Here is a 20,360-nt window from a genome sequence, read left to right on the forward strand (position 1 = left end):
GATTCGGTCAAAATGACCGAATCCAAATGACCTACACCACCAACATTTCTAAAATTGATACTACTAAATGTCCATAGGACATTTTGTAGTATCTATTTGGTGGTGTGGGTCATTTTGTTAAAATAAAAATGAAAAAAAGGCTGCGGGGGCTCACTATACTATACAGTATAGTGATCAAGGGTTGTGGGGGACACCACTTCAGCTGACCCGATACATTTTTTTTTTTTTTAAAAGTGGCGTCGGTTCCCGATGACGAAAGTGAAAGGGAACCAGCGTTGCAGGGACACCGTATCGCAATGACAAGTAGGTAGGGTGGTGGGGGTGTGTTGGTGGTTTGGGCGGGGGTTAGTGTTTGGATAGATTTGGGGTTGTTTTACAGTGGATGGAAATGTACGAACAATTTTGTGTAACGTACATTTCTCATGCAGTAATTTCCATTGCAGACATTTCATCTGCGGTAAAACAACCCCAAATCAAAATGTCTTATAACTGGAAACTTCCTGTAAGGATTGTGGTTTCTGAGCCTGTGCGTGCACAGGATCAGCAGGAGTCGAGAGAGCAGTGGGAAGTTCCACCCGCTAACAGAGGGCTAATGAAGAGAGACATCTGTTGAGCTGGGTAAGTGCAGCGTACTCCCCCTTGGAGGTGTGGTAGGAAGAGGAGCGCATACAGCGTGGGTGACCCGAACGAAAAAAGCAGACAGCCCTGCCGGAGGAGGAACCAGGAATGTTTGGCTAAGAACACCAGTGCGGAGCCCAAGCTGTGTGACAACAGGCAGTTCAACGAACAGATGTCGCAGAGCAGCCATTAGTCATGGTAGTGGCTTAAAGTCCACTCAAAGTAGAGAACCCAGAAGACGAAGAGGAACCGACAACGACTGTGCTTAAATCCCCATTCTCCTGAGGAGCGAAAGGTATGCAGCAACTGCAGGGAATCAGGGACCTGAAGGCAGGGTGCGAGAAACCATGCCCCATGGCAGGGTAACAAAATCATACCCCATGGCAGGGGTGAGAGAAGCAAGGCCCCAAGACGGGGTGCGAGAATTCATGCCCCAAAGCAGGGTGAACAAAACCATACCCCAGGGCTGAGTGAGAGCAACTATAACCCAAGTCAGGGCAGGAAAAGCAATACTCAAAGGCAGGGTGACCAAAAGCATACCCCAAAGCGGGGTCAGAGCAATCATACCCCAAGGTGGAATGAACAAAACCATATACCAGGGTAATGAAAACCAACCATACCCCTAGTTGGAGAGAGCAACCATTCCCCCCCCAAGTTAGGGAAAGAGTATAAAGACCCCAAGGCAAGGCGACCCAAACCATACCGCGGGGAAAGTCAACCATAGCCCAAGGCAGGGCACAATAAACCAGACCCCAAGGTGGAGTGACCGAACAGATACCACAAAGCAGGTGAGGAAAACCAAAAGTCAAGTCAGCTTGAAATCAAGAGCTGTTAAGGACAAGAAAGCAGTGAACTTTCTTGGTAAAGAGTACCAGGGATATCCACATTGCAGAGGTGGTAGGGACAAAGATGCTTTAGTGGACTTGTTAAAACTAAGAGAGCGACTGAAAAGACATTCAGTGGTAGACTGTGTGACCAGGGGCAAGGAGCCCCTATTGAGAAAGGCATACCAGGGTGGGGTTAGAAACCAGATGCCATTCCTTTGCAAGGTCCTCAGGGGGTCTTTTGTTGTACTTTTGCATTTTATTTATAGTCAGAGGTTAGGTTAGCACAGGTTTCTGGGCAATGGACTTTCTTGGTTTTGTAAAGACATTCTGATGAGCACCGTTTTTGGATATTTTCTTCATGGAGTAAATCTTGAACATGGGGACAACTCTTCTGTTGGAAAAATAAAAAGGTCACTTACAATGCCACCATGTCCGTCTACCGTTTCTGACCTACCACAGTGCTTACATGTTTGAACCAATTATAGCTATTCTTATTCATCGTCACTTGCTTGCATTAAACACCTGCATCCAAATCAAGGTGGACTGTCGAACATTCAAGGGCATTGGTCTTCAGTTACCCCTTTTAAGTCCCCAAGGAGCTATCCCTAGTGGAGGTGCTGGAGTAACCTGAAAAAAAGAATTGAGAAGGCCCTACACTGCAGGATTCCAATATAAAATACTCCAAACAAGCTTTTTCTCTGGAGCTCTGTTTTGATGCAACACCTTACCACTGGATGTTTGCCTCGTGACTTTAAATTTTTTTAAAGAAGGCTTTAGGAAATTTGGTATTTACACTTACGTTTCTGAGATTGATTTCATTTATATCTAGGATAGGTTCCGGGAAGTTTTCTTTTGTGCAAGTTGTATTTATTACGTTATTTTATTTGAATTTCTGTTCAGCCCTGCCCCCACTCTGAAGGTCTAGGATCGCCTCACATGAAAGAAGTCTGATCTTTTGTCGGAGGTGTAGTTGTGGATTGCATGTCTTGTTGACAGCAGCTATGTGATGTGTTAAGGAATGGTCGGACGGGGGTCGATGGTGAAGTTAATTGATAGACAGGTGTTGAGAGGGATATGTGAGGGGTTTTCATGGGGAGTTATTTGATCCAGGGGGCAATTTTGGGTTTGTCTCTGGAAGCAGATTAGGAGGTATTCAGTTTTGGAAGGGTTCCGCTTGCCGAAGTGGGTGGCCATCCAGGTGGCAATGGTGGAGAGAGCTTTTGAGGATGTGGAGTTGAGGGGAATGCGATTAGGAAGTACATTTGTGGGTCATCTGCCTATTGGTGTAAATTAATGCTATGTTTGCTATGCGTCTGTGCAAGAGATTCAACATAGGAGGTTGAAGAGGAGTGGAGACAGGGTGGGGCCTTGTGGGAACGGGGTGGGGTAGGTTCGAAAAGGGGGCCTGGAGACAAAGTGTGTCCTGTGAGTAAGGAAGATGAACCAGTCGGGGATTTAGGAACCCGAGAACTTCATCCTGTGGGATAGAATGAGAAGAACTGTGTGATCGATGGCGTCAAAGACTGTAAAGAGGTTGTGGAGTACGATTAGTGCGGTTTGGTCTTTATTTTATTTATTGGCTACTGGTAATGCGCACTATACAGCAAAAATCGTGTTTCAAGGTGCATCAACTTTGTCAGTGATGTTGTGGAGGTCATCGAAGATATGAATTGTAGCAGTCTAAGTGGTGTGCCCAGGTCGAAAGACAGATATGAAGGAGCAGTGGTAGGTTACTTGTGGTGATGAATAATTCCAATCGGGTAGTGACAAAACGTTCTATGATTCTGGCAAGGCATGGCAGGATAGTAATGGGGTACATTTTCAGGCAGTTGTGTTGGTTGGTTTCATTTGGTAAATATGTTCCTTTTTTAAAAAAAAACGTGTAGTGTTCTTTTTAGGACATACAATACTCTGTTGCCTACATGGTAAAAGGCGTTCTTTATTCACTGATAACTGTTTGAAAGAAGATATTTTGGAAGACACCCGTACCACCACTATGTCGGGCAAGACATTGCATTAGACTCGACAAAAAAAGGGAATGGATGCAGAATTAGCTTGTGTGCAGCAACATCTGAGATGTATGACATCATATTTCGCAGGTATTTAACATGGCCTATATCTGTATATCTGATAGATTACCTGATTTTCAATCATCGTAATACAAAGATTGATCTCTAAGCCACCCATCAAAAAAGTCAGTTGTAGCACCCGCGAGAGAACAGCAGAATTCACATCATAATAGAGACATGTTTTAATATCTTGTCATACCAAGAAGTTATATAAAACCCTAACTATCAATGCAATTGGAAAACATTAGAAATGGAATGAAAGGCACCTGAATGGTATTATTGTTTATTGAGAAGAAATGTTACATGTCTAAACTGCATGTACGTTCTTGTTAAAGTTTATTACCATTTTGCAGATAAACAATGGAAAATATTGCACAAGCTCATGCATGGTAATACTACAGCTATTTTTTAATAAACAATACAGTGATTGAAAGTATGTACACAATTTTAAAATATAGGTGAAAACAGGAACATTACAAAATATCAAAAAGTAAGCACTTTTGTGATTTACAGTCTTATTGTCTACGATCCTTTTCAATTCTGCTTTTGAGTTTTTTGTCAAATGGACACTGTAAAAGAGTTTATAAGACCAGGAACACCCCTGCCTTATAACTGTTTGCTTCTGCAGCAGATACATTGTAAGTGTGTATTGATTTCAAAGTTGTCAGAATACAAACATCGAATCAATGATTTATGTTAGGGCCCATAGTAGTTACATGGTTTGTCCATTCAGAGAAAGAACTTTGTACAGGTTTTAAACAATAGATTACATGTGTGGATAGAGACAATAAAATAGCGGTCCGTGAAACAAGTTACAAAAACAACCAGCTGCTGACACAATCTTAAACATTTATGGAAGCATGAAAAGAAAATATATGCCGATGTAATACTAAAATTCAAAGTTGGAAATCTGTCTGGAGCATGGCAAAAACAAATTCTGGAACAATGAGTATGGAAGTGACCTGCTTGTTTTTACATGTGCTAGTCAGACGGGCGTTGTCGGACAATGCATAGCACAACCATGGATCACATCAATAAACCCTTAAACTGAACACCCAACACAATTTTACATCCTATGTTATGGTTTTTAAAAACTTCCTGAGGTTCTAATCCCGATATTAAAAGGAACTCTAAAGTGGCACACTTGTGAAATAAGCATAAATTAAAAAAACATGGCAGTAGAAATGAGATGTTAATGCATGATTTCAGAGCTTTTCAGTTAATCAAAACAAAAATGTAATAGGGATGCTACACATACATTCAGAATGCTTCCCAAGAGATTTTTTTTTTAAAGAAAATGTTGATCTTGTGAACATACTGGAAAATGACTTGACCATATTTTGTTCAAAGAAGATTACGTTTTCCATCAGGTTTATATTCAAATGTTAACTTTAAACAAAAACTCTTGGTATAATTTACAACATTCAACAAAAACAGAGTTGTAATAATTAAATATCTCAATGGTACGGAAGATCTGAAACAAATAAGGTATTCATTTTAGAGCATATGAATGATGACTAACCAAATTAGACAGTAAAAACGAGAGCCAGCTCAACATTTCCTTTTGGAGTTTTCTAGATAAATTCGAGCATCAGACTTTTCACTAAATGTGGGTAAAAAGAACAGAAAAAGGTTTTCTTTCAATTAAAGTATTACACATGGATAAAATTCAAGAGCCAATCAAAGTAAGAAATCAAACAGAATGGAGACAGGTACATAATACACAGAAAGAAGCTAATTTGATTAGCTTTTCAAACGTAGTAGTCATGAAAGTCCAAATAAGAATGTGTCTTACTGGAGCTCAGTATTATGTAATATCAGCTGTGCCCGACATATGAAGTCAAACAAAGGAGATTTGCTGAGTTGTAATTACAAATAGTCAATAATTCACTATCTTCCTATATTACAACTGTTTATTTTACCATACAAAAAAAAAATCTGTGTTTTAGTTTTGATCTTAGTGGACAAGTATTAACTTAAGAGAAATATGCAAAAATATTAGATATTCTTAAATCCTCTAATAAAATCTATCTTAAATATGACGGCATTTTGTAATGACCAGTCGTTATTGTCCGTTAAAAACAAACCTAGCTGCTGTTATTAGGGGGTCATTCCCTGTGCTTTCAAATACCAAGACCTGGCAAAGGTGTAACATAAGTGTTTATTTCTGGTTTTGGTCTCAGCTAAAATGGCGAGCGAGGCGTGAAGATCTGTAGTCCGCACGAAGCTGCACAAAGGAGTGAAGTGTGTTCTTGTCCAAATTGGCAAGCTGTTCTCCCGAACAGACCTGTTTCAAATTATCTGGAGCTACGACCAGAAGATTGCAAAGTGAATGTAGTGTATCAAATAGTTGCAACACTAGTTGAATCTGTAAGGAGAAAACGCAAGTAATAGGTTTATAATCTTAAAGAAAAACAGTACTGTTTTACAGGTTTACAGATAGAATCCTGTGTTGAAATGCAAGCTAACTTGTGAAAAAGAGGAAGATACAAAAACATGTGTGGCATTGGACGCCATTTGTGTCGCAGCAGTGCAGTGATTGTTGGGTAGGGGTAGAGAGAATGGGGCTCATTACGAGTTCGCCGCAATACAGTTAAAGTGGCGGTAAATCCAGTTATAATCACTTACTGTTCCGGCGAAGTAACAATTGGCAGCATTGCATATACGTGATTTTGTTTTCGAAAATAGTTTACCTAATGTAGAAGTGACCAAATTTATTTAACCTAAAAATGAAAATTACTTTTCACTTTTTCTTTTTATAATGCGGGTGGGGAGTGCCTCCTTACCCCACACCCTAACTTATACCCTTACACCACACCCCACCTATTAGGCACCATACATATACCACATTATCTACCATTTTCGGTCAAATAAATTCAGTCACTTCTCCTTAGGTAAAATTGTATTCGGTAATTTATACCAAACACGGCAGGATTTACAGGGCTGGTATTTCCAGCTCTGGAAATACTGGTGCAACTAAAACCAGCAACAAATGTCCAACGGCGGAACAAACAGCACTGGTATTACCAGCCCAATGGTATTACCGTCAGATTACGAGTTGGGAAATGGCAGTAACATCACCATTTTATGCCGGTAAATGCAAGGAAGATACCTATACCTGAAAGCAGGCAGTAAATGCATACAAGGGATGGGAATGAGGCCACATGTGCACCCAATGCACACAGGAAGAGAACAAAGGGGCCTCACATTCCCCAAACACTTCGCCACACCACCATGCTGCCACGGATCTCTGTCAGCATTCACATGCACCTGCTCCAGGCTAACGGAGCTGCAGGGGCTGGAGGACCACCACAGCGAACATGAGGCAGAGGGAAGGAGGAGGATGATTATGCTGGTAAGGAGGAGACCCCACGCAAAGTGTGCACCCATACCCCAGGTAAGAGCCTCACCATGGACCCTCACTGACAGCCAGATCTTCATCCTGTACCATGTATCACCTCAACAGGGAGGCACTATTGCAAATCTGCTGAACCAGATCCAGGGCGACATCAGGACAGTCACATCACTACTGGTAAATCTGGTGTTGGTCCTGCACTTCCTTGCCATGGGCATGTTCCAGCACACTGTGAGCCAACTGCAGGGCATGTCAGTGCTGTGTCATGTGCTGGACGCACTCCTGTACCATGCAGGACAGCACATTTCATTTCCCACCACCCTGGCGCAGGTGAATGCCACAAAGGCCAGATTTTACTCCATGGCACACATGCTCAATGTGGCAGCAGCCCTGGACTGTACCCATATAGAGTTGGTGGCACCCCAGGCATCAGGAGGTCTACAGGAACTGGAAGCAGTTCCATTTGCTCAATGTCCAGGTCACCTCTGATGCAGACCTCACCATCGTCCACTGCTGTGCTCGCTTCACAGGATAAATCCATGATAGCATGGTCCTGCGGAACAGCACGCTGCCGGCATAGACTGGGGGGTCCAGAGGCCAATGGGGGGTCCAGAGGCCAATGGGGGGGTCCAGAGGCCAATGGGGGGGTCCAGAGGCCAATGGGGGGGTCCAGAGGCCAATGGGGGGGTCCAGAGGCCAATGGGGGGGTCCAGAGGCCAATGGGGGGGTCCAGAGGCCAATGGGGGGGTCCAGAGGCCAATGGGGGGGTCCAGAGGCCAATGGGGGGTCCAGAGGCCAACGGGTCTGGATATTGAATGAGTACATGTTCCATCACACAAGTGACATGCAATAGAGGGGGACCCCACACAGATTGCATGCCCTGACAAGACACTGTACATGCAGGACCCACCCGCACACCCCACACGACAGGCTGCAACCCACAGTAGTAGGACATGACTCACGATGCAGCAGTAGATGGCCAAGTCATCCTCCCCCAACAGCCCAGCAACCAACCCCCCCACACACACACACAACTACAGGTATCAGAATGCAAAATCACACATCTCACAACATGCATTGACTGCAAACGGACAGGCTGACCCACATAGGGGTGATACTTTGGACATACGTCCAGGGGCGCCCCAAGAGCCAGGGGAAATGGAGGACAGTTGGCAGAACAACCAATGACTAAGGCTACTGTCCATTGAAAGCAAAACACACAGTCAAGCAATACACAAGGAGATTAGGGGGACGACTAGGTGTAGAGACCACCAACACCAATGACACCCTGGACTTTCTGTTATGTAAAACTTCTGAAGAACACTGCCATACATGAAATGACATGCTGCTAAACTGCAACTGAGGGACACGACACTGACATTTGTCATGGCATGTTCTCAGGTCACCATGTATGTGAATCCATCAAGGAATCTACACAGACGACCTGGACACGTAACTCAGCCTCACATCAGGAACCATGCTAACATCTGAATTTGGCGGAACATTTCCCTATGCCGGATTTGGATATTCCACCCCATTGAGGAGGATGACGCAGTGCCTGCGGCCAGCCATGCATGCATGCTCCGAGTGGGTAGAGGCAAAGGACAGGTACCTGGCTCACCAGGTATCGATCTAAACAATCACTTTGCACTCTCCTTGCACCTATGTAAAGAATTTTCTCTCACATTAAACACTTGTACACAATAAGGAATGTCCTGTCATTGCTTTAAGTGAAAACAATGTTTCAAACTGATCAACGCATCCTTCTCCTCCAACACCATACCAAGTAACCTCAAAGAATCTTGGGTCCTGCCTCTCCTCAAGAAGCAAACCCTAGAACCTGCTATTCCCACCAATTACAGGCCCATCACCACGGTGCCGTTCCTGTTAAAGATAATAGACAGAGTAGCATACCTGCAAATTCAGCAATATCTTGAAACTCACAAACTACTAGGCGCTCGTCAATCGGGCTTCAGACCACAGCACGGTACTGAGACAGCCCTAATCGATATTAAAACCCAGATCAACGAGATTAACGACAAAGGGAACACCGCCATGCTACTCCTCCTCGACCTGTGGGCAGCGTTCGACCTGGTGGATCACACAGTCTTGTGCGAACACCTGGCCTCAGCTGCCCACTTCTCGAAAGAGGCCATTGCCTGGATCCAATCATTTTTGGACAATCTAGCCTCAGCAGACCCCATCAAAATAACCTGCGGGGTACCCCAGGGCTCCTGCGTCTCCCCCACCCTCTACAACATCTTTACCAAGCCCCTATTTGACAAGTTGGACAGACTGGGTGTCTCTTACACAAATTATGCAGATGACACCCAGATCCTCATACCCCTTTCGGGCAACTTCGGCTCATATACGGCCCTGGTAAACAAAATATATCTCATCATTCAGGCATGGATGGCCACACACGGCTTATGCCTGAATGATGAGAAAACCGAAATCCTGCTCCTCGGATCCAACACCAATATAAAAAAACTCAGCCCCAAATATAAGGCCTTCAACATTGATGGCAACACCATCACAGTGGCCAAAACAGTGAAAATGTTAGGCTTTCACCTAGATACAACCATGTCACTAAAAAAACAAGTCAACTCACTAGCATCCTCTACCGCCTACACATGCAAGCTAATCAGGGCAAGCAGAGCCTTCCTCACCCAAGCTAACACCCTCATCATCGCCAACACCCTAATACTATCCAGACTCGACTATTGTAATGCCATGTACCTAGGAGCCAACAAATGCATAATCAACAAACTACAGACATTACAAAACAACACACTCAGAACAGCCCTTAACCTACCATCCAAGGAACACATCTCCAACAAAAGGAGAAAGCAAATGGCTCAAAATCTCTGACCGCATCTCTCTCAAAACAGCATCACTCACTTTCAAATGTTTAAACAATGCAGCCACCCCCCCCATCTCGCAGCCAGAATAGCTAAAAAAAAACCTCCACCCGCCCCACCAGATCGATTAACTCCCACTGCTTGCAGGTACCCACATTCAGACAAAAGAAAACCGGTGGCAGTAGTTTCCCTGTCTTGGCAACCCAACACTGGAATGCCCTCCCACTCAACATTAGGACAGACCAATCCTACTACTGCTTCAGGAGAAACACCCTCACCTGGTTACGGTCCAATGATCCCCATGACTAAGCCCTCCAACATGCCTATGCCCTCAATCAAACCTGACCGCCTCTATGCACAGCATCAAATATGTAAATATGTAAGCAATTTATTTTCTACATGTATATATGTACAGTCCACACAATGTAATGTTATGCCTCTTATTCATGTATGCCTTATCCTGTAACCAGGTTTTTATGTAACCTTACCTTCCTGTTCTCTGCCTGCGCCCTGTTACCTCTGGGTTTTGTGTGCCATACTAAATAAACAAACAAACATGTACCTTCACCAGAACATCCCCCTACCCAAAAACCCACCCTCAGGACATCCTCATCAAAACACCCAAGCAGTGCCCAACTGTCACTTTGTGCCTCTTGGGCATGGGGCACTTCACTGGGTCCTTGCCAGCGAGGCAGCGCTGTGAGCAGTGCCTAGGGGTACCAGGTAGGGAGCTCTCAGTGGTTGTCAGAGGTGGAGGCCTCTTACCCCTGGCCCCCTGAACTGCAGGACAGCTGCATGTATTGGTGCAGGGTCTCGGTGGAAGCAGAGGTTTCCTCTGTTTGCTCACACACCCTCTGTACCATTGCAGTCATGGCAGCAGTGGTGGTATAGCCAAGTGAACGGGCCATCCTGTGGCTGCAACCCTGCATACACTCATGCATGGCCTGCATCTTCGGCAGGTGCTGGCCTGCCAGATCCTCGAAAGAAGCCTGCCACTCCTCAATCGCATGCAGGTGTGCACTCATGGCCAACACATTGGGCACCGGCATAGGTGGTGGGCTGCGTGGCAGGGCCAGGGCTGAAGCATGGAGATGCACCCCCTATCTCGTGCTCCACCTCATCCTCATATTTGGTGTCCATATGGGTCCTGCCACGATGGTCCAGGGCCAGCACTGCCAGTTATGGTGAAAAGGGTGTACCGGAAATCTGGCGTCCACCAGACACAGGAGGGATAGCAGCACTGTGTCCCATGACAGGTGCTGGCTGTGGCATAGCAACAGTGGCTGAATCAACTGCTGTGTCACCTGCCTAACCAGTGGAGGGGCCACTGAGCACTGCCATAGGGATTGTGTCATCCTCAGGACTTGCCGGTGCATTCGCAGCAGTGGTAGCTGGAGCTGGTGGCGGTGGCCCGACCGCCTTGCCATGCAAGGGGTCTGGCCTGTGCAGGAGTGGGAGCAGATGTTGTGCCACTGTCCGTGGACACTGTTCCTGGTGGGAATAGAATGACGGGCTGTTCGTCATCTAGCAGACATGTGTCGGGGCTTGCATTACACTCATGCAACATTGTGTGTCCCTTAGAGATACACATTTCCTGTGGTTGGCTTGGGTGGTATCTCCAATTAGTGCTGATTCTACTAGGTGGTGGTAGTGGTATAGTGCCTCCTGAGTGTATACACTGTGCATGCATGCCTGTTCGGCTTCCAAGGTGGCTTATTGTTGTGGGGGCAGTGGGGCTTCACTTACTGATATGGACTATCTTGGCACACATGGGTACTTCTCATATGTTCATGTGTTGACATGCACTTTTCGACTACAGTGCATGTGCATTGCTACGTTCACTCGCCTCCCTTGGCACGTGCGTGTGCTCAATGGCAATTTGTTGTGACTGCCATGTATTGAACCATTCCTGTGCCCATTTCGTATATCTCTGCTGGGGGATGCATGCTTTTAACACTACATTCACATGTACAAGGTGTCAGATGTATTTACCACCATCGCACTGGGTCCCTGCTATAGCCTCCGCGTTCCCTATCCCCTTCATGTGGTGAATGGAGCGGGCTGTCTCCTCCCAAGGTGTGAGTTGGAGGTGCTCCACCATGCCTCCTGCTGTGCCAACGCTCTACCTCTTGTGCCTGGCTATGAGGCTGCTGACCCTCGCCTTGAGGTTTTCCCAGCCGTTCCGTCAGTCCCATGATGCTATGGAGTACAGTTCCCACTGCTGTTATCCTTGCCTGTATGTCGGCCCATTTGGCGGTCTTACTATGGGTAGCGGTTTTTCTGTGCCTGCTGCTGAACAGGGCACCAGAATGCTCCAACACTGCATCTGCCAATGCAGTTAGCTCTGCCTCTGTACATTTTGACTTCCCGGGGTAGAGATCTGGCAGGCAGGCCTTTTTCCTGTGCCATCATGTTGCAAAACTTTGGGGGCTGCATGCCGCAGGAAATGGGTGATTCAGGGTGGATTGAGTTTTTAAAGATGGCCACTGCTTAGCTCCCCCATTCCGGCGAGGACACTATTTCCGTTGCCGGTAATAACGGCCCGGTCTGGTGGCGGAAACAGCATTACCGACCGATGGCCATTTACGCCGGTAATACCGCCAACTGGTATTACAGACTCCAGAGGGGATAATTACGCCTGTAACCCAGCCGGTAATGGTAACACTGCTGGACCAGTATTACCGGCGTTGAACTGGCAAACTTGTAATGAGTCCAAATTAGTCATTAAGCACAAGAGGAAAGTTCTCTCCCAAAGTTAGTATTACAATGTGTATGGATTTGCGGGAAAGGATGGTAGAGAGTTCAGAAGGTGAACCAGACATGGAGAGCAAAGTTTTTATTATATAAAAGAGTATAAGATGTGACATAAATTCTTCACTATTTCTGTGTGTCGAAAATATTATTCTTTAATTTCTCCAGCCTCAGAATACAAATTGGCAAACTTGTTTCTGCCATCCAATAATCAATCTTACATTTAAAGGAATGTTTCATGCATTGCTTTCGGCAGCAGGGCCCTGGAGTTTTATATTAGCATGCAGCACAATGTTAGGAGCCCAGTGGTCAGGAAGACTTATCCGTTTCTAACTTGGGTCATTCAATTCCAGGTTTCTCTAAGCCTCGGCTACTGGTAGGCAACTGCTTAGGGTTCCTCCAATTCTGTTGGCAGCTTCAAAGATGATGGGCCCAAGACACTGCAGGAAGTTAGAGTGCCAATGACGGACGTCAGAAGAAGGAATAACTGAAGAAAAGAGGTCTGCTGTGGTACACTGTGGTACACTGTATTAACCACAGACACATTGGGCCTCCTTATGATAGTGGCGGTAGCCGTGCCAGTAAAACCAGCACGGCTCCTGCTGGTATCATTTTATTTCCGACGCCCGCGAATGGGCAATTGCAGGGTCATTATGGTCTTGCTGGACCCGGTAATTGCCCATTCGCGGGCGCCGGAAAATATTCTTCCCATTTGAGTTCCATGGGGCTCAATGGGAATGGGGAAGCTGGATACACCGGCACCATTCGTGAATTTGTCCAGTGCATCCGACATGCTCTGCTTGCGGGTGCCAACCCAAGTCCAGGTGCAGGTCCAACCTGGCAGGCGAAAAGGCACCCGAGAGCAGAACTCGTAGTAACGGCACCGGTAGCTAAGCTGCGCCGTTACTACTGGACCGGCAATTTTATGAGGGCCATTGGCCTTCCCGGTTCCCAGTGCTCTTAGCTCAGTGTCATTGCATCAGTGTGCCTAACACTACAGGATCAGTAGAGCAGAGGATCTGTTAGTCACGCTGATTTAAGGGTACAAGGCAACACCAAGGGGTTGTTGTCTGTCACCAGAAATGGTCTTGCTTGGGTTGCAAATCTGCTTGAGCTTCTGCACAGTCCTCTTTCGATTGAGGTATCCGCTTTGTGGACTTGTCCAGCAGTTAAAGTAATTATGTCCACCCCAATCTCTGAGGCAGACTGGGAAATGAATGGGAAACTCAGTCCTCAATCTCAGAGTCACACAGATTAAAACTACGTATGGCCAGTCTGTTCTTGTACTTTGGTTTGGTAGGTATAGTCCCAGTACAAGTCCTAGTACCCCTTTCACTCTAGTCTCTTATATGCAGGTTCCATACTGACCAGTCAATATGGCTCAGTTAGGCAATGCTAGATCTGTGTAATCCATGGCATGTATGACAGGGTGTTTCCTTGCTGACATCAAATGAAGTGAGGAAAACCCCAAGCATATCACCATTTGTAGCTGTTGTTTTTCTCACTTGCCCATACACGGGCTACCAGGTCTGGCCGTAGAACAGCATGCTTGATTATTACAGGATGCTTGATGGAGACACCCCTGGGTTACAGCCTACTTATCCCTAACCAGTACGGCACTCACAGCCACTTGTGTGAGAGTACTCTCACACAGGACACAACAGGGTACTTGGCAGTACCTGAACCAAGGAGAGGTTTAGATGTCTTACAAAGGGCACATCGCCCGCATTAGAGTCACTGATAATGCCTCGGATATGGACTTAGGGTGAATTGAGGAACTGGAGTGAGAAAATGCAAAAATCACAAGGGCTCCTTGCTAAGGTTGCAATGTATGACTTAACATCACAGGGGGAAGCATGGGAAGAATGTATTGTTTGGCTGGGATGATGGTTTGCCCATTGCCACTGGCGGTTGCTCAGCTCCTCATCCTGGCTTGTATGGTGTCATGAGGTAAAAGGACTTCAGTATATGGTGGTAGTGTTGCTGACCATAAGAAGGCTGAACTTTAAGACAATGTTTTTAGCTTTGTTACAAAGGAATTGGGAAGAAGGGATATTTTAGGGGGCCTCAATAAAATAGAATACCAGAAAAAGCAGCATTTTAGCTAGAGGGGGTATACTAGGTTAGAATGGACAGTTGCAAGTCTACCTGGGCATGCAGCGTAACTGTGCTCACACAGGTCAGATTTCAACTACATACCTCCTCCAACACATGGGGGATCTGCAGACACACACTCCTGCTCTCCCTTTTCCCCTAGCCATGCACTTATCAAAGAACATTTGAAATTAGCAAGACGTGAGATGGCGGCCAGCACTCCCCTCAAGACACAAACACACATGCACTCTCCAGTGTGATGAAACATGCCCATATCTGCCTTTTACAATGGTTGCTGGGGGCAAGTCATAGGCTATGCCGGCACACCAGATATAAAAAATACATATCAGAAAGATAGATTCCAGATCAATTCACAATGTACCTAGCAAACCCCCAGTAATAGATTGATAACCTTGAGGCAGCGTGAACTATTTCCAACTTCCCATTAATCGATTGGTCGGTGCACCTTCTGGCTCTTGCTGTAAGCCATTCTTAAAAGCAGAGCATACCCTTGGTCCTAACACATCCACTGACTGAAGTCCAAGAACCCTCTAGGATTCAGTCCTAGCAATTAAATGGTTGCTGTATGCCCTCTGTATTGACAGTTACTGAATTAACGTTCTGGGGTACAATGTATAGATGCCAGGGCGTTCTAGCCACTATACCTCCAGGATTGCCCCAACACCCTCAAGATCTTCATGCATGCCATATTGTATTGTGTGCCAACTTACAATTCTCCAAATCTGCTGTGGAAACACAACCAGATTACCAGAATGCCTCATCCCTTTAGCATAAATACGGCCCACCTACCAGATTGACACGCACCCAATGCCATCAGAAAACACGCTTCCTATGCTCCATGCTTCCATGTCCTTGTAGCTTTCACATGCCCTCATCTTCCTCATGCTCATTTCCTTTCCTCCAGCAGACCAAGGTCTGGATACGTCAGGAGGGGGCGCAGTATGCCCCACCACAGACAAGCCTACATGCTCGGAAACCGCTACGGTGGCAAATTGATGCATTATAAAAGCATGTTAACGTAACAAAACAAACAAAATAAAAACATGCTCTGGGCCACATAAATCTAGGCAGGTATACTTAATCCCAACCAACTCGAAGAAAGAAAATGACTAACGTTTGAAAATCTTGGCAACCTTCAGAAGTACAATATCTGCCTCTTATACAGCAAATGCTTAAAACTTTAAGCGTGAGAGATACAAGAGTATTCCTTAAAAAGGACTGAGCCTTTGAAGAGAATACAGAACCACCACCTTTAAAGAGCCAGGTTCACTGGATGCTACATGCAAGCGTGGTCCAAAGAGCTTTTCTTCATTCACATTTTTCAGAGCAATGACAAAGGGCCTGATTACAAGTGCAGTGTTGCAAGTAAAACCGGCAGTGATGCAGAAGTAATTCTGTTACGGCACTGCAGTACAACGACTCTGGCGATATTGTGGAAGATTTACCTCCAGCAAAAAGATGGGAGGTAAATTTTCCACCTTACTGACAAAAATTGGAAGAATTAATCCTGACAGCAATTCTGCCAAAATCTGCATGAGTCCTATGGACTCCAAAAATGAGGAATTACACCACCCTAACACCACTTGCAATCCTGTGGTAAATCCACAAGACCAAGTGACGGTAATTGTAGTGGGGTTTGGCACATTTACCACCAAACTTGTGATGAGGCCAAAATTACATCAACAGTTTAGACCGGAAGTGGACAGCTTCCAAAAGCAAGAGGGGAATGTCATAATCTTACTTGAACACAAGCACATGTTTTTAACTATTCACAAGTAATTTTCCCAGCAGAATGCTCGACACCTTCTATTGTCACCGATCCTGGAGTAAACAGTCATACAGACAAGTACCCACCTGGAAGTCTTTGGCACACTTCCTGTACTCTGCCACATCACAAATCGCCAGCATGCCCCCCATGGAGCTGTAGGAATACTGCTGCAAGTGTTCATATATAAGCCGATGAAAGCGAACCCCAAATTCCATCAGAACTGTCTCCACATTTTTGCCATCCATGGAATTCCTAATTTTTTCCACTTGCTTTCTGACATATACACAAACTTTGACACAGGCCTAAAAACAAAAACAAAATAATGATTTTAGTTATTTTTGCTCACTCAGGAGGAAAAATAAAGAGAAATGGTGGACAATGGAGTCGTTTCTTACCTGTAACTCAATTTCTCCAGCGTTGGTATCTTTCATGGATTCACATGCTGTGAATATTCCCTGTTGTCAGGCTGGGAATCCCCGGTTACTTTCACTTAGTAGTTTTCCTAGGGAAAAACTTGACACCTTCAGTGTCCCATTGACGTTGTTGTGGGGGCTTTTGGTACCCAATGAGACGTCGAGTATGGCTCCGCCCCAGAGATTCAGCTCAGATTTTAAGCCCCTCCAGCTGGAGGATATCCCCCTGAAGAGGATGTTTGCCTGTGGGGGCAAGCATGTGAATCCAAGAAAGATACCAACGCTGCAGAAATTGAGTTAAAAGGTAAGAAACTACTCCTTTCTCCAGCATTGGATCTTTCATGGACTCACATGCTGTGAATAGATTTAGTAGCAGTATACATGTTAGGAGGTGGTAAAGCAGGCAAACACAGATGAGATACTTTAAAATTGTCTGCGTTAATACGAGAATACATACGTAAGTAGAGAAAGCAAACAGCCGGGAAGCTGCAGGGCTACCTTACTAGAACAGCCGGTGAAGGACTGCTCGTCCCATCTGCACATCCTCAGTGTGTTGCTGATGTAAGCAGTAGTGCCTGGTAAATGCGTGGGGCACTGCCCATGTTGCCGCTTGGCAAATGTCTCTGATGGGTATCCCAGACCAGAGAGCCACCGTGGCTAGAGTGGAGTGTGCTCCGGGCACCGTTTGCAACGGCTTATTGGCCTTAAAGTGGCAGAAGGACATTATAGATGAAACCCATCTTGAAATGCCGTTTTGATGTGGATTTTCCCTTGTTGGATGGACCAAAGGAGAAAAACAGCTGCTTAGTCGCCCTGAAAGAATTTGTGCGATCCAAATAATATTTCAATACCCTTTGGACGTCGAAAGAGTGCAGGGCCTTTTCCGCTGGAGAAGTGGCATTTTGAAAGAATGTTAGCAGAGTTATGGTAGCATTTTTATGAAACTCTGAAAGTACTTTAGGGATGAAATGAGGATTAGTGGAAAGAACCACCTTGTGTCTCATGAACCGTAGATACGGAGGGTCTACAACCAAAGCTTGCAGCTCCAAAACACGTCTAGGACGACGCAATTGCCACTAAAAAAGCCACCTTCCACGTTTGAAATGTGATGTGTGTGGTTGACAAAGGTTCGAATGGAGGCTTCATAAGCCCTGACAGGACCAGGTTCAGGCTCCATACAGGTGGAATCCTTTTCTTAGGCGGAAAGGTCCAAAAAAGTTATTTTAAGAAGTGTTTGATTAGCCTGTCACTGTAGAGAGGGGGAAGATCTCCTTTTCTGTGTAAACCTAGAGATTGCAGATAAGTGCACTTTGATGGAAGAGAACTCTAGACCTTCTGTAGCTAACTTTAGCAGATAAGGAAGGATCTGATGAGGTGTTATAGCTAGCGAGCTGCAGGTTAGACTGCTGTGCACACCATGCACAGAATCTTTTCCATTTTCGGCTATATGAAATGTTGGTAGAGGGAGCTCTAGCTGCTGCTAGAATGCACCGATAGTCTTGAGGGATATTCAAATGACCGAATTCAGAGTTGTAAGAAGCCACACTAAACTTGCGAGAGCCAGGGTCGTGATGAAAGATCATCCCGTTTTTCTGGGATAGAAGATTGGCATCAGATCCTAGCTGGATTGGACCGTCCGCTGCCAGTTGCAGGAGGTCCGAGAACCAGGTCTGCTACCAAGATTATTCTGAAACAACCTTTGCATATCTGTATCATTTTCCTGATGAGAGACAGAGGGAACGCCTAAGCAAACATGCTGTTCCAAGGGAACGAAAATGCACCCTCTTAGAGTTAGGATTCAGAATCCTACTAGCAAATTTCTGGCACTGCTTGTTGTCGGGACTGGCGAATAGGTCTAGAGGGGGATGACCCCCACCTAGAGAAAATCTTGGCTATCTGGATGCTCTGCAGTTGCCACTTGTGTGTCTGCTAGGAATCCCTGCTGAGGGCGTCTGCTTGCTTGTTCTGCATCCCCAGCAAGATCTGAAGTAGGATGTTGTGGCAGATGGCCCAATGCCAGATGGTCTGTGCTTCCTGGGACTAGGTGTTTGATTGCGTTCCGCCTTGCTTCCGTAGATGAAGCATCGTGGTTGTGTTGTCAGTGAGGAGCAAACCACTGAATTCTCGATTAGAGGAAGAAAGGATTTTAGAGCCCAGTGCATTCCCCGTAATTCCAGCATCATTGTTGTGAGGACAGCTTACTTGGGGGTCCAGAGCCCTTTGACATGGTGCTTGTCCAAATGAGCACCCCATACCGCCTGGCAGGTATCGGTCACAATGAGTACATGGTAATTTGGCTTGATCAAGGGTTTTCCTTTCGCGATGTTGCAGGGGTATGTCCACCATTTCAGTATGTTTGTCAGAGCCCTAGAGATGCTTACTTTGTCTGACCAAGAACACCAGGTTTGGGATCATCTGGTAGCCAGAAATGTTTGCAATGGCCGCATGTTCAGCCGGCAGTGGGGAATAAGCGGAATGCAAGAGGACATGGTCCACAGGAGAGCCATGCATGCGCGGACCGCGACAACCTTGTTTGGCATGAACGAGTTTGCTAGTGTTACCAATTTTCTTTTTTTGAAAATCAAGTTTTATTAGCATTTTTGTCATAACCCACAATAACAATGACCCCATGTGTACTCCACCTGATTACATTCCCCCCCCTTCCCTCCCCCACCACCCCTTCCGTCATGGATCCTTCGAAATATGATTGTCCTAAGAAACAGGGAAGAGGGGGGGGGGGGGGGGGTGGTTGAACGGGTGCATTGCATTGTACTGTCTCTTTACCCAAAAATCAAAAAGTCTCTGCTGTGCATGCTAGAACCCCGAGCCCATGAACCGTTCATTTCCCCTGTGTCCCCCTACCAACAGTTCATCCTCCTGGCCCCTCCAGAGACCCCCACCACATGTTCTCCCATACCATCCCTTAACAGCCCTACCAAGCCAGCCACCCATACTTTTCAAAGAACAGAAGCCACTGCCGCTCAATGTTGGACTGAGATGGGTCAAACACTCCATATCGTATATCGCGCGGACCTTGGTGGGCCATTCCTTTTCCCTCTACAATTGTGAACTCTTCCACCTCTGGGCCAGACAGAACCAAGCCGCCACCATCATCACCTGTAACATGTGGCCCTGTGCCATTTCAGTCTCCCCATGTACATTCACACCGAACAAAACAAGCCACAGTGAGAGGTCCCTCTGGACCCCATCAACCTCTTTTATCCATGACAGGACCTCTTCCCAAAATGTCTGTACCCTTGGGATTTTCCGCCACATGTGTACAAATCTCCCCTTTCAGTATGCTGTTTCCAACAGTTTGGCCTGTAACCCTCCCTCATCTGAGCTGTACATGTTGGAGGGTAGTTCCAACTGTGGAGCAGTTTCAGGGCCTGGTGTCGGTACTGGAGTGACAAGGTCGAGCAGTTAGCCTGCTTACAAATTTTGGCCCACCTTATGTCATCAATATCATCACCTAGGTCCTGTCCCACTTCATCGTTGCGGGGGGAGGTTCCCTCGGGGCCGCCAGTTGGAGCAGTTTATAGAGCCTGGATATCAGTCCCTTGGATCCTTTTTGTGAAATCAG

At 46.0% G+C, this 20,360-nt stretch overlaps 1 protein-coding gene across 2 annotated transcripts in view; it reads right to left on the bottom strand.

Moving 5' to 3' along the window:
- Positions 1 to 3,783: 3,783 nt before the first annotated feature.
- The window catches only part of EXOC5 (exocyst complex component 5), a 248,070-nt gene continuing 231,493 nt past the window's right edge, over positions 3,784 to 20,360 (bottom strand). For both annotated transcript variants that reach the window (XM_069638074.1, XM_069638076.1), the window contains exons 17-18: positions 16,451 to 16,666; positions 3,784 to 5,882 (exon numbers count right to left, since the gene is read on the bottom strand). In XM_069638074.1, the coding sequence (XP_069494175.1) occupies positions 5,694 to 5,882; positions 16,451 to 16,666 (405 nt within the window). In that variant the 3' untranslated portion in view covers positions 3,784 to 5,693. The remainder of the gene's footprint in view (positions 5,883 to 16,450; positions 16,667 to 20,360) is intronic.

The sequence above is a fragment of the Ambystoma mexicanum genome, chromosome 14 (genome assembly GCF_040938575.1).
Source record: "Ambystoma mexicanum isolate Mex_15411 chromosome 14, UKY_AmexF1_1, whole genome shotgun sequence".
NCBI lineage: Eukaryota > Metazoa > Chordata > Amphibia > Caudata > Ambystomatidae > Ambystoma > Ambystoma mexicanum.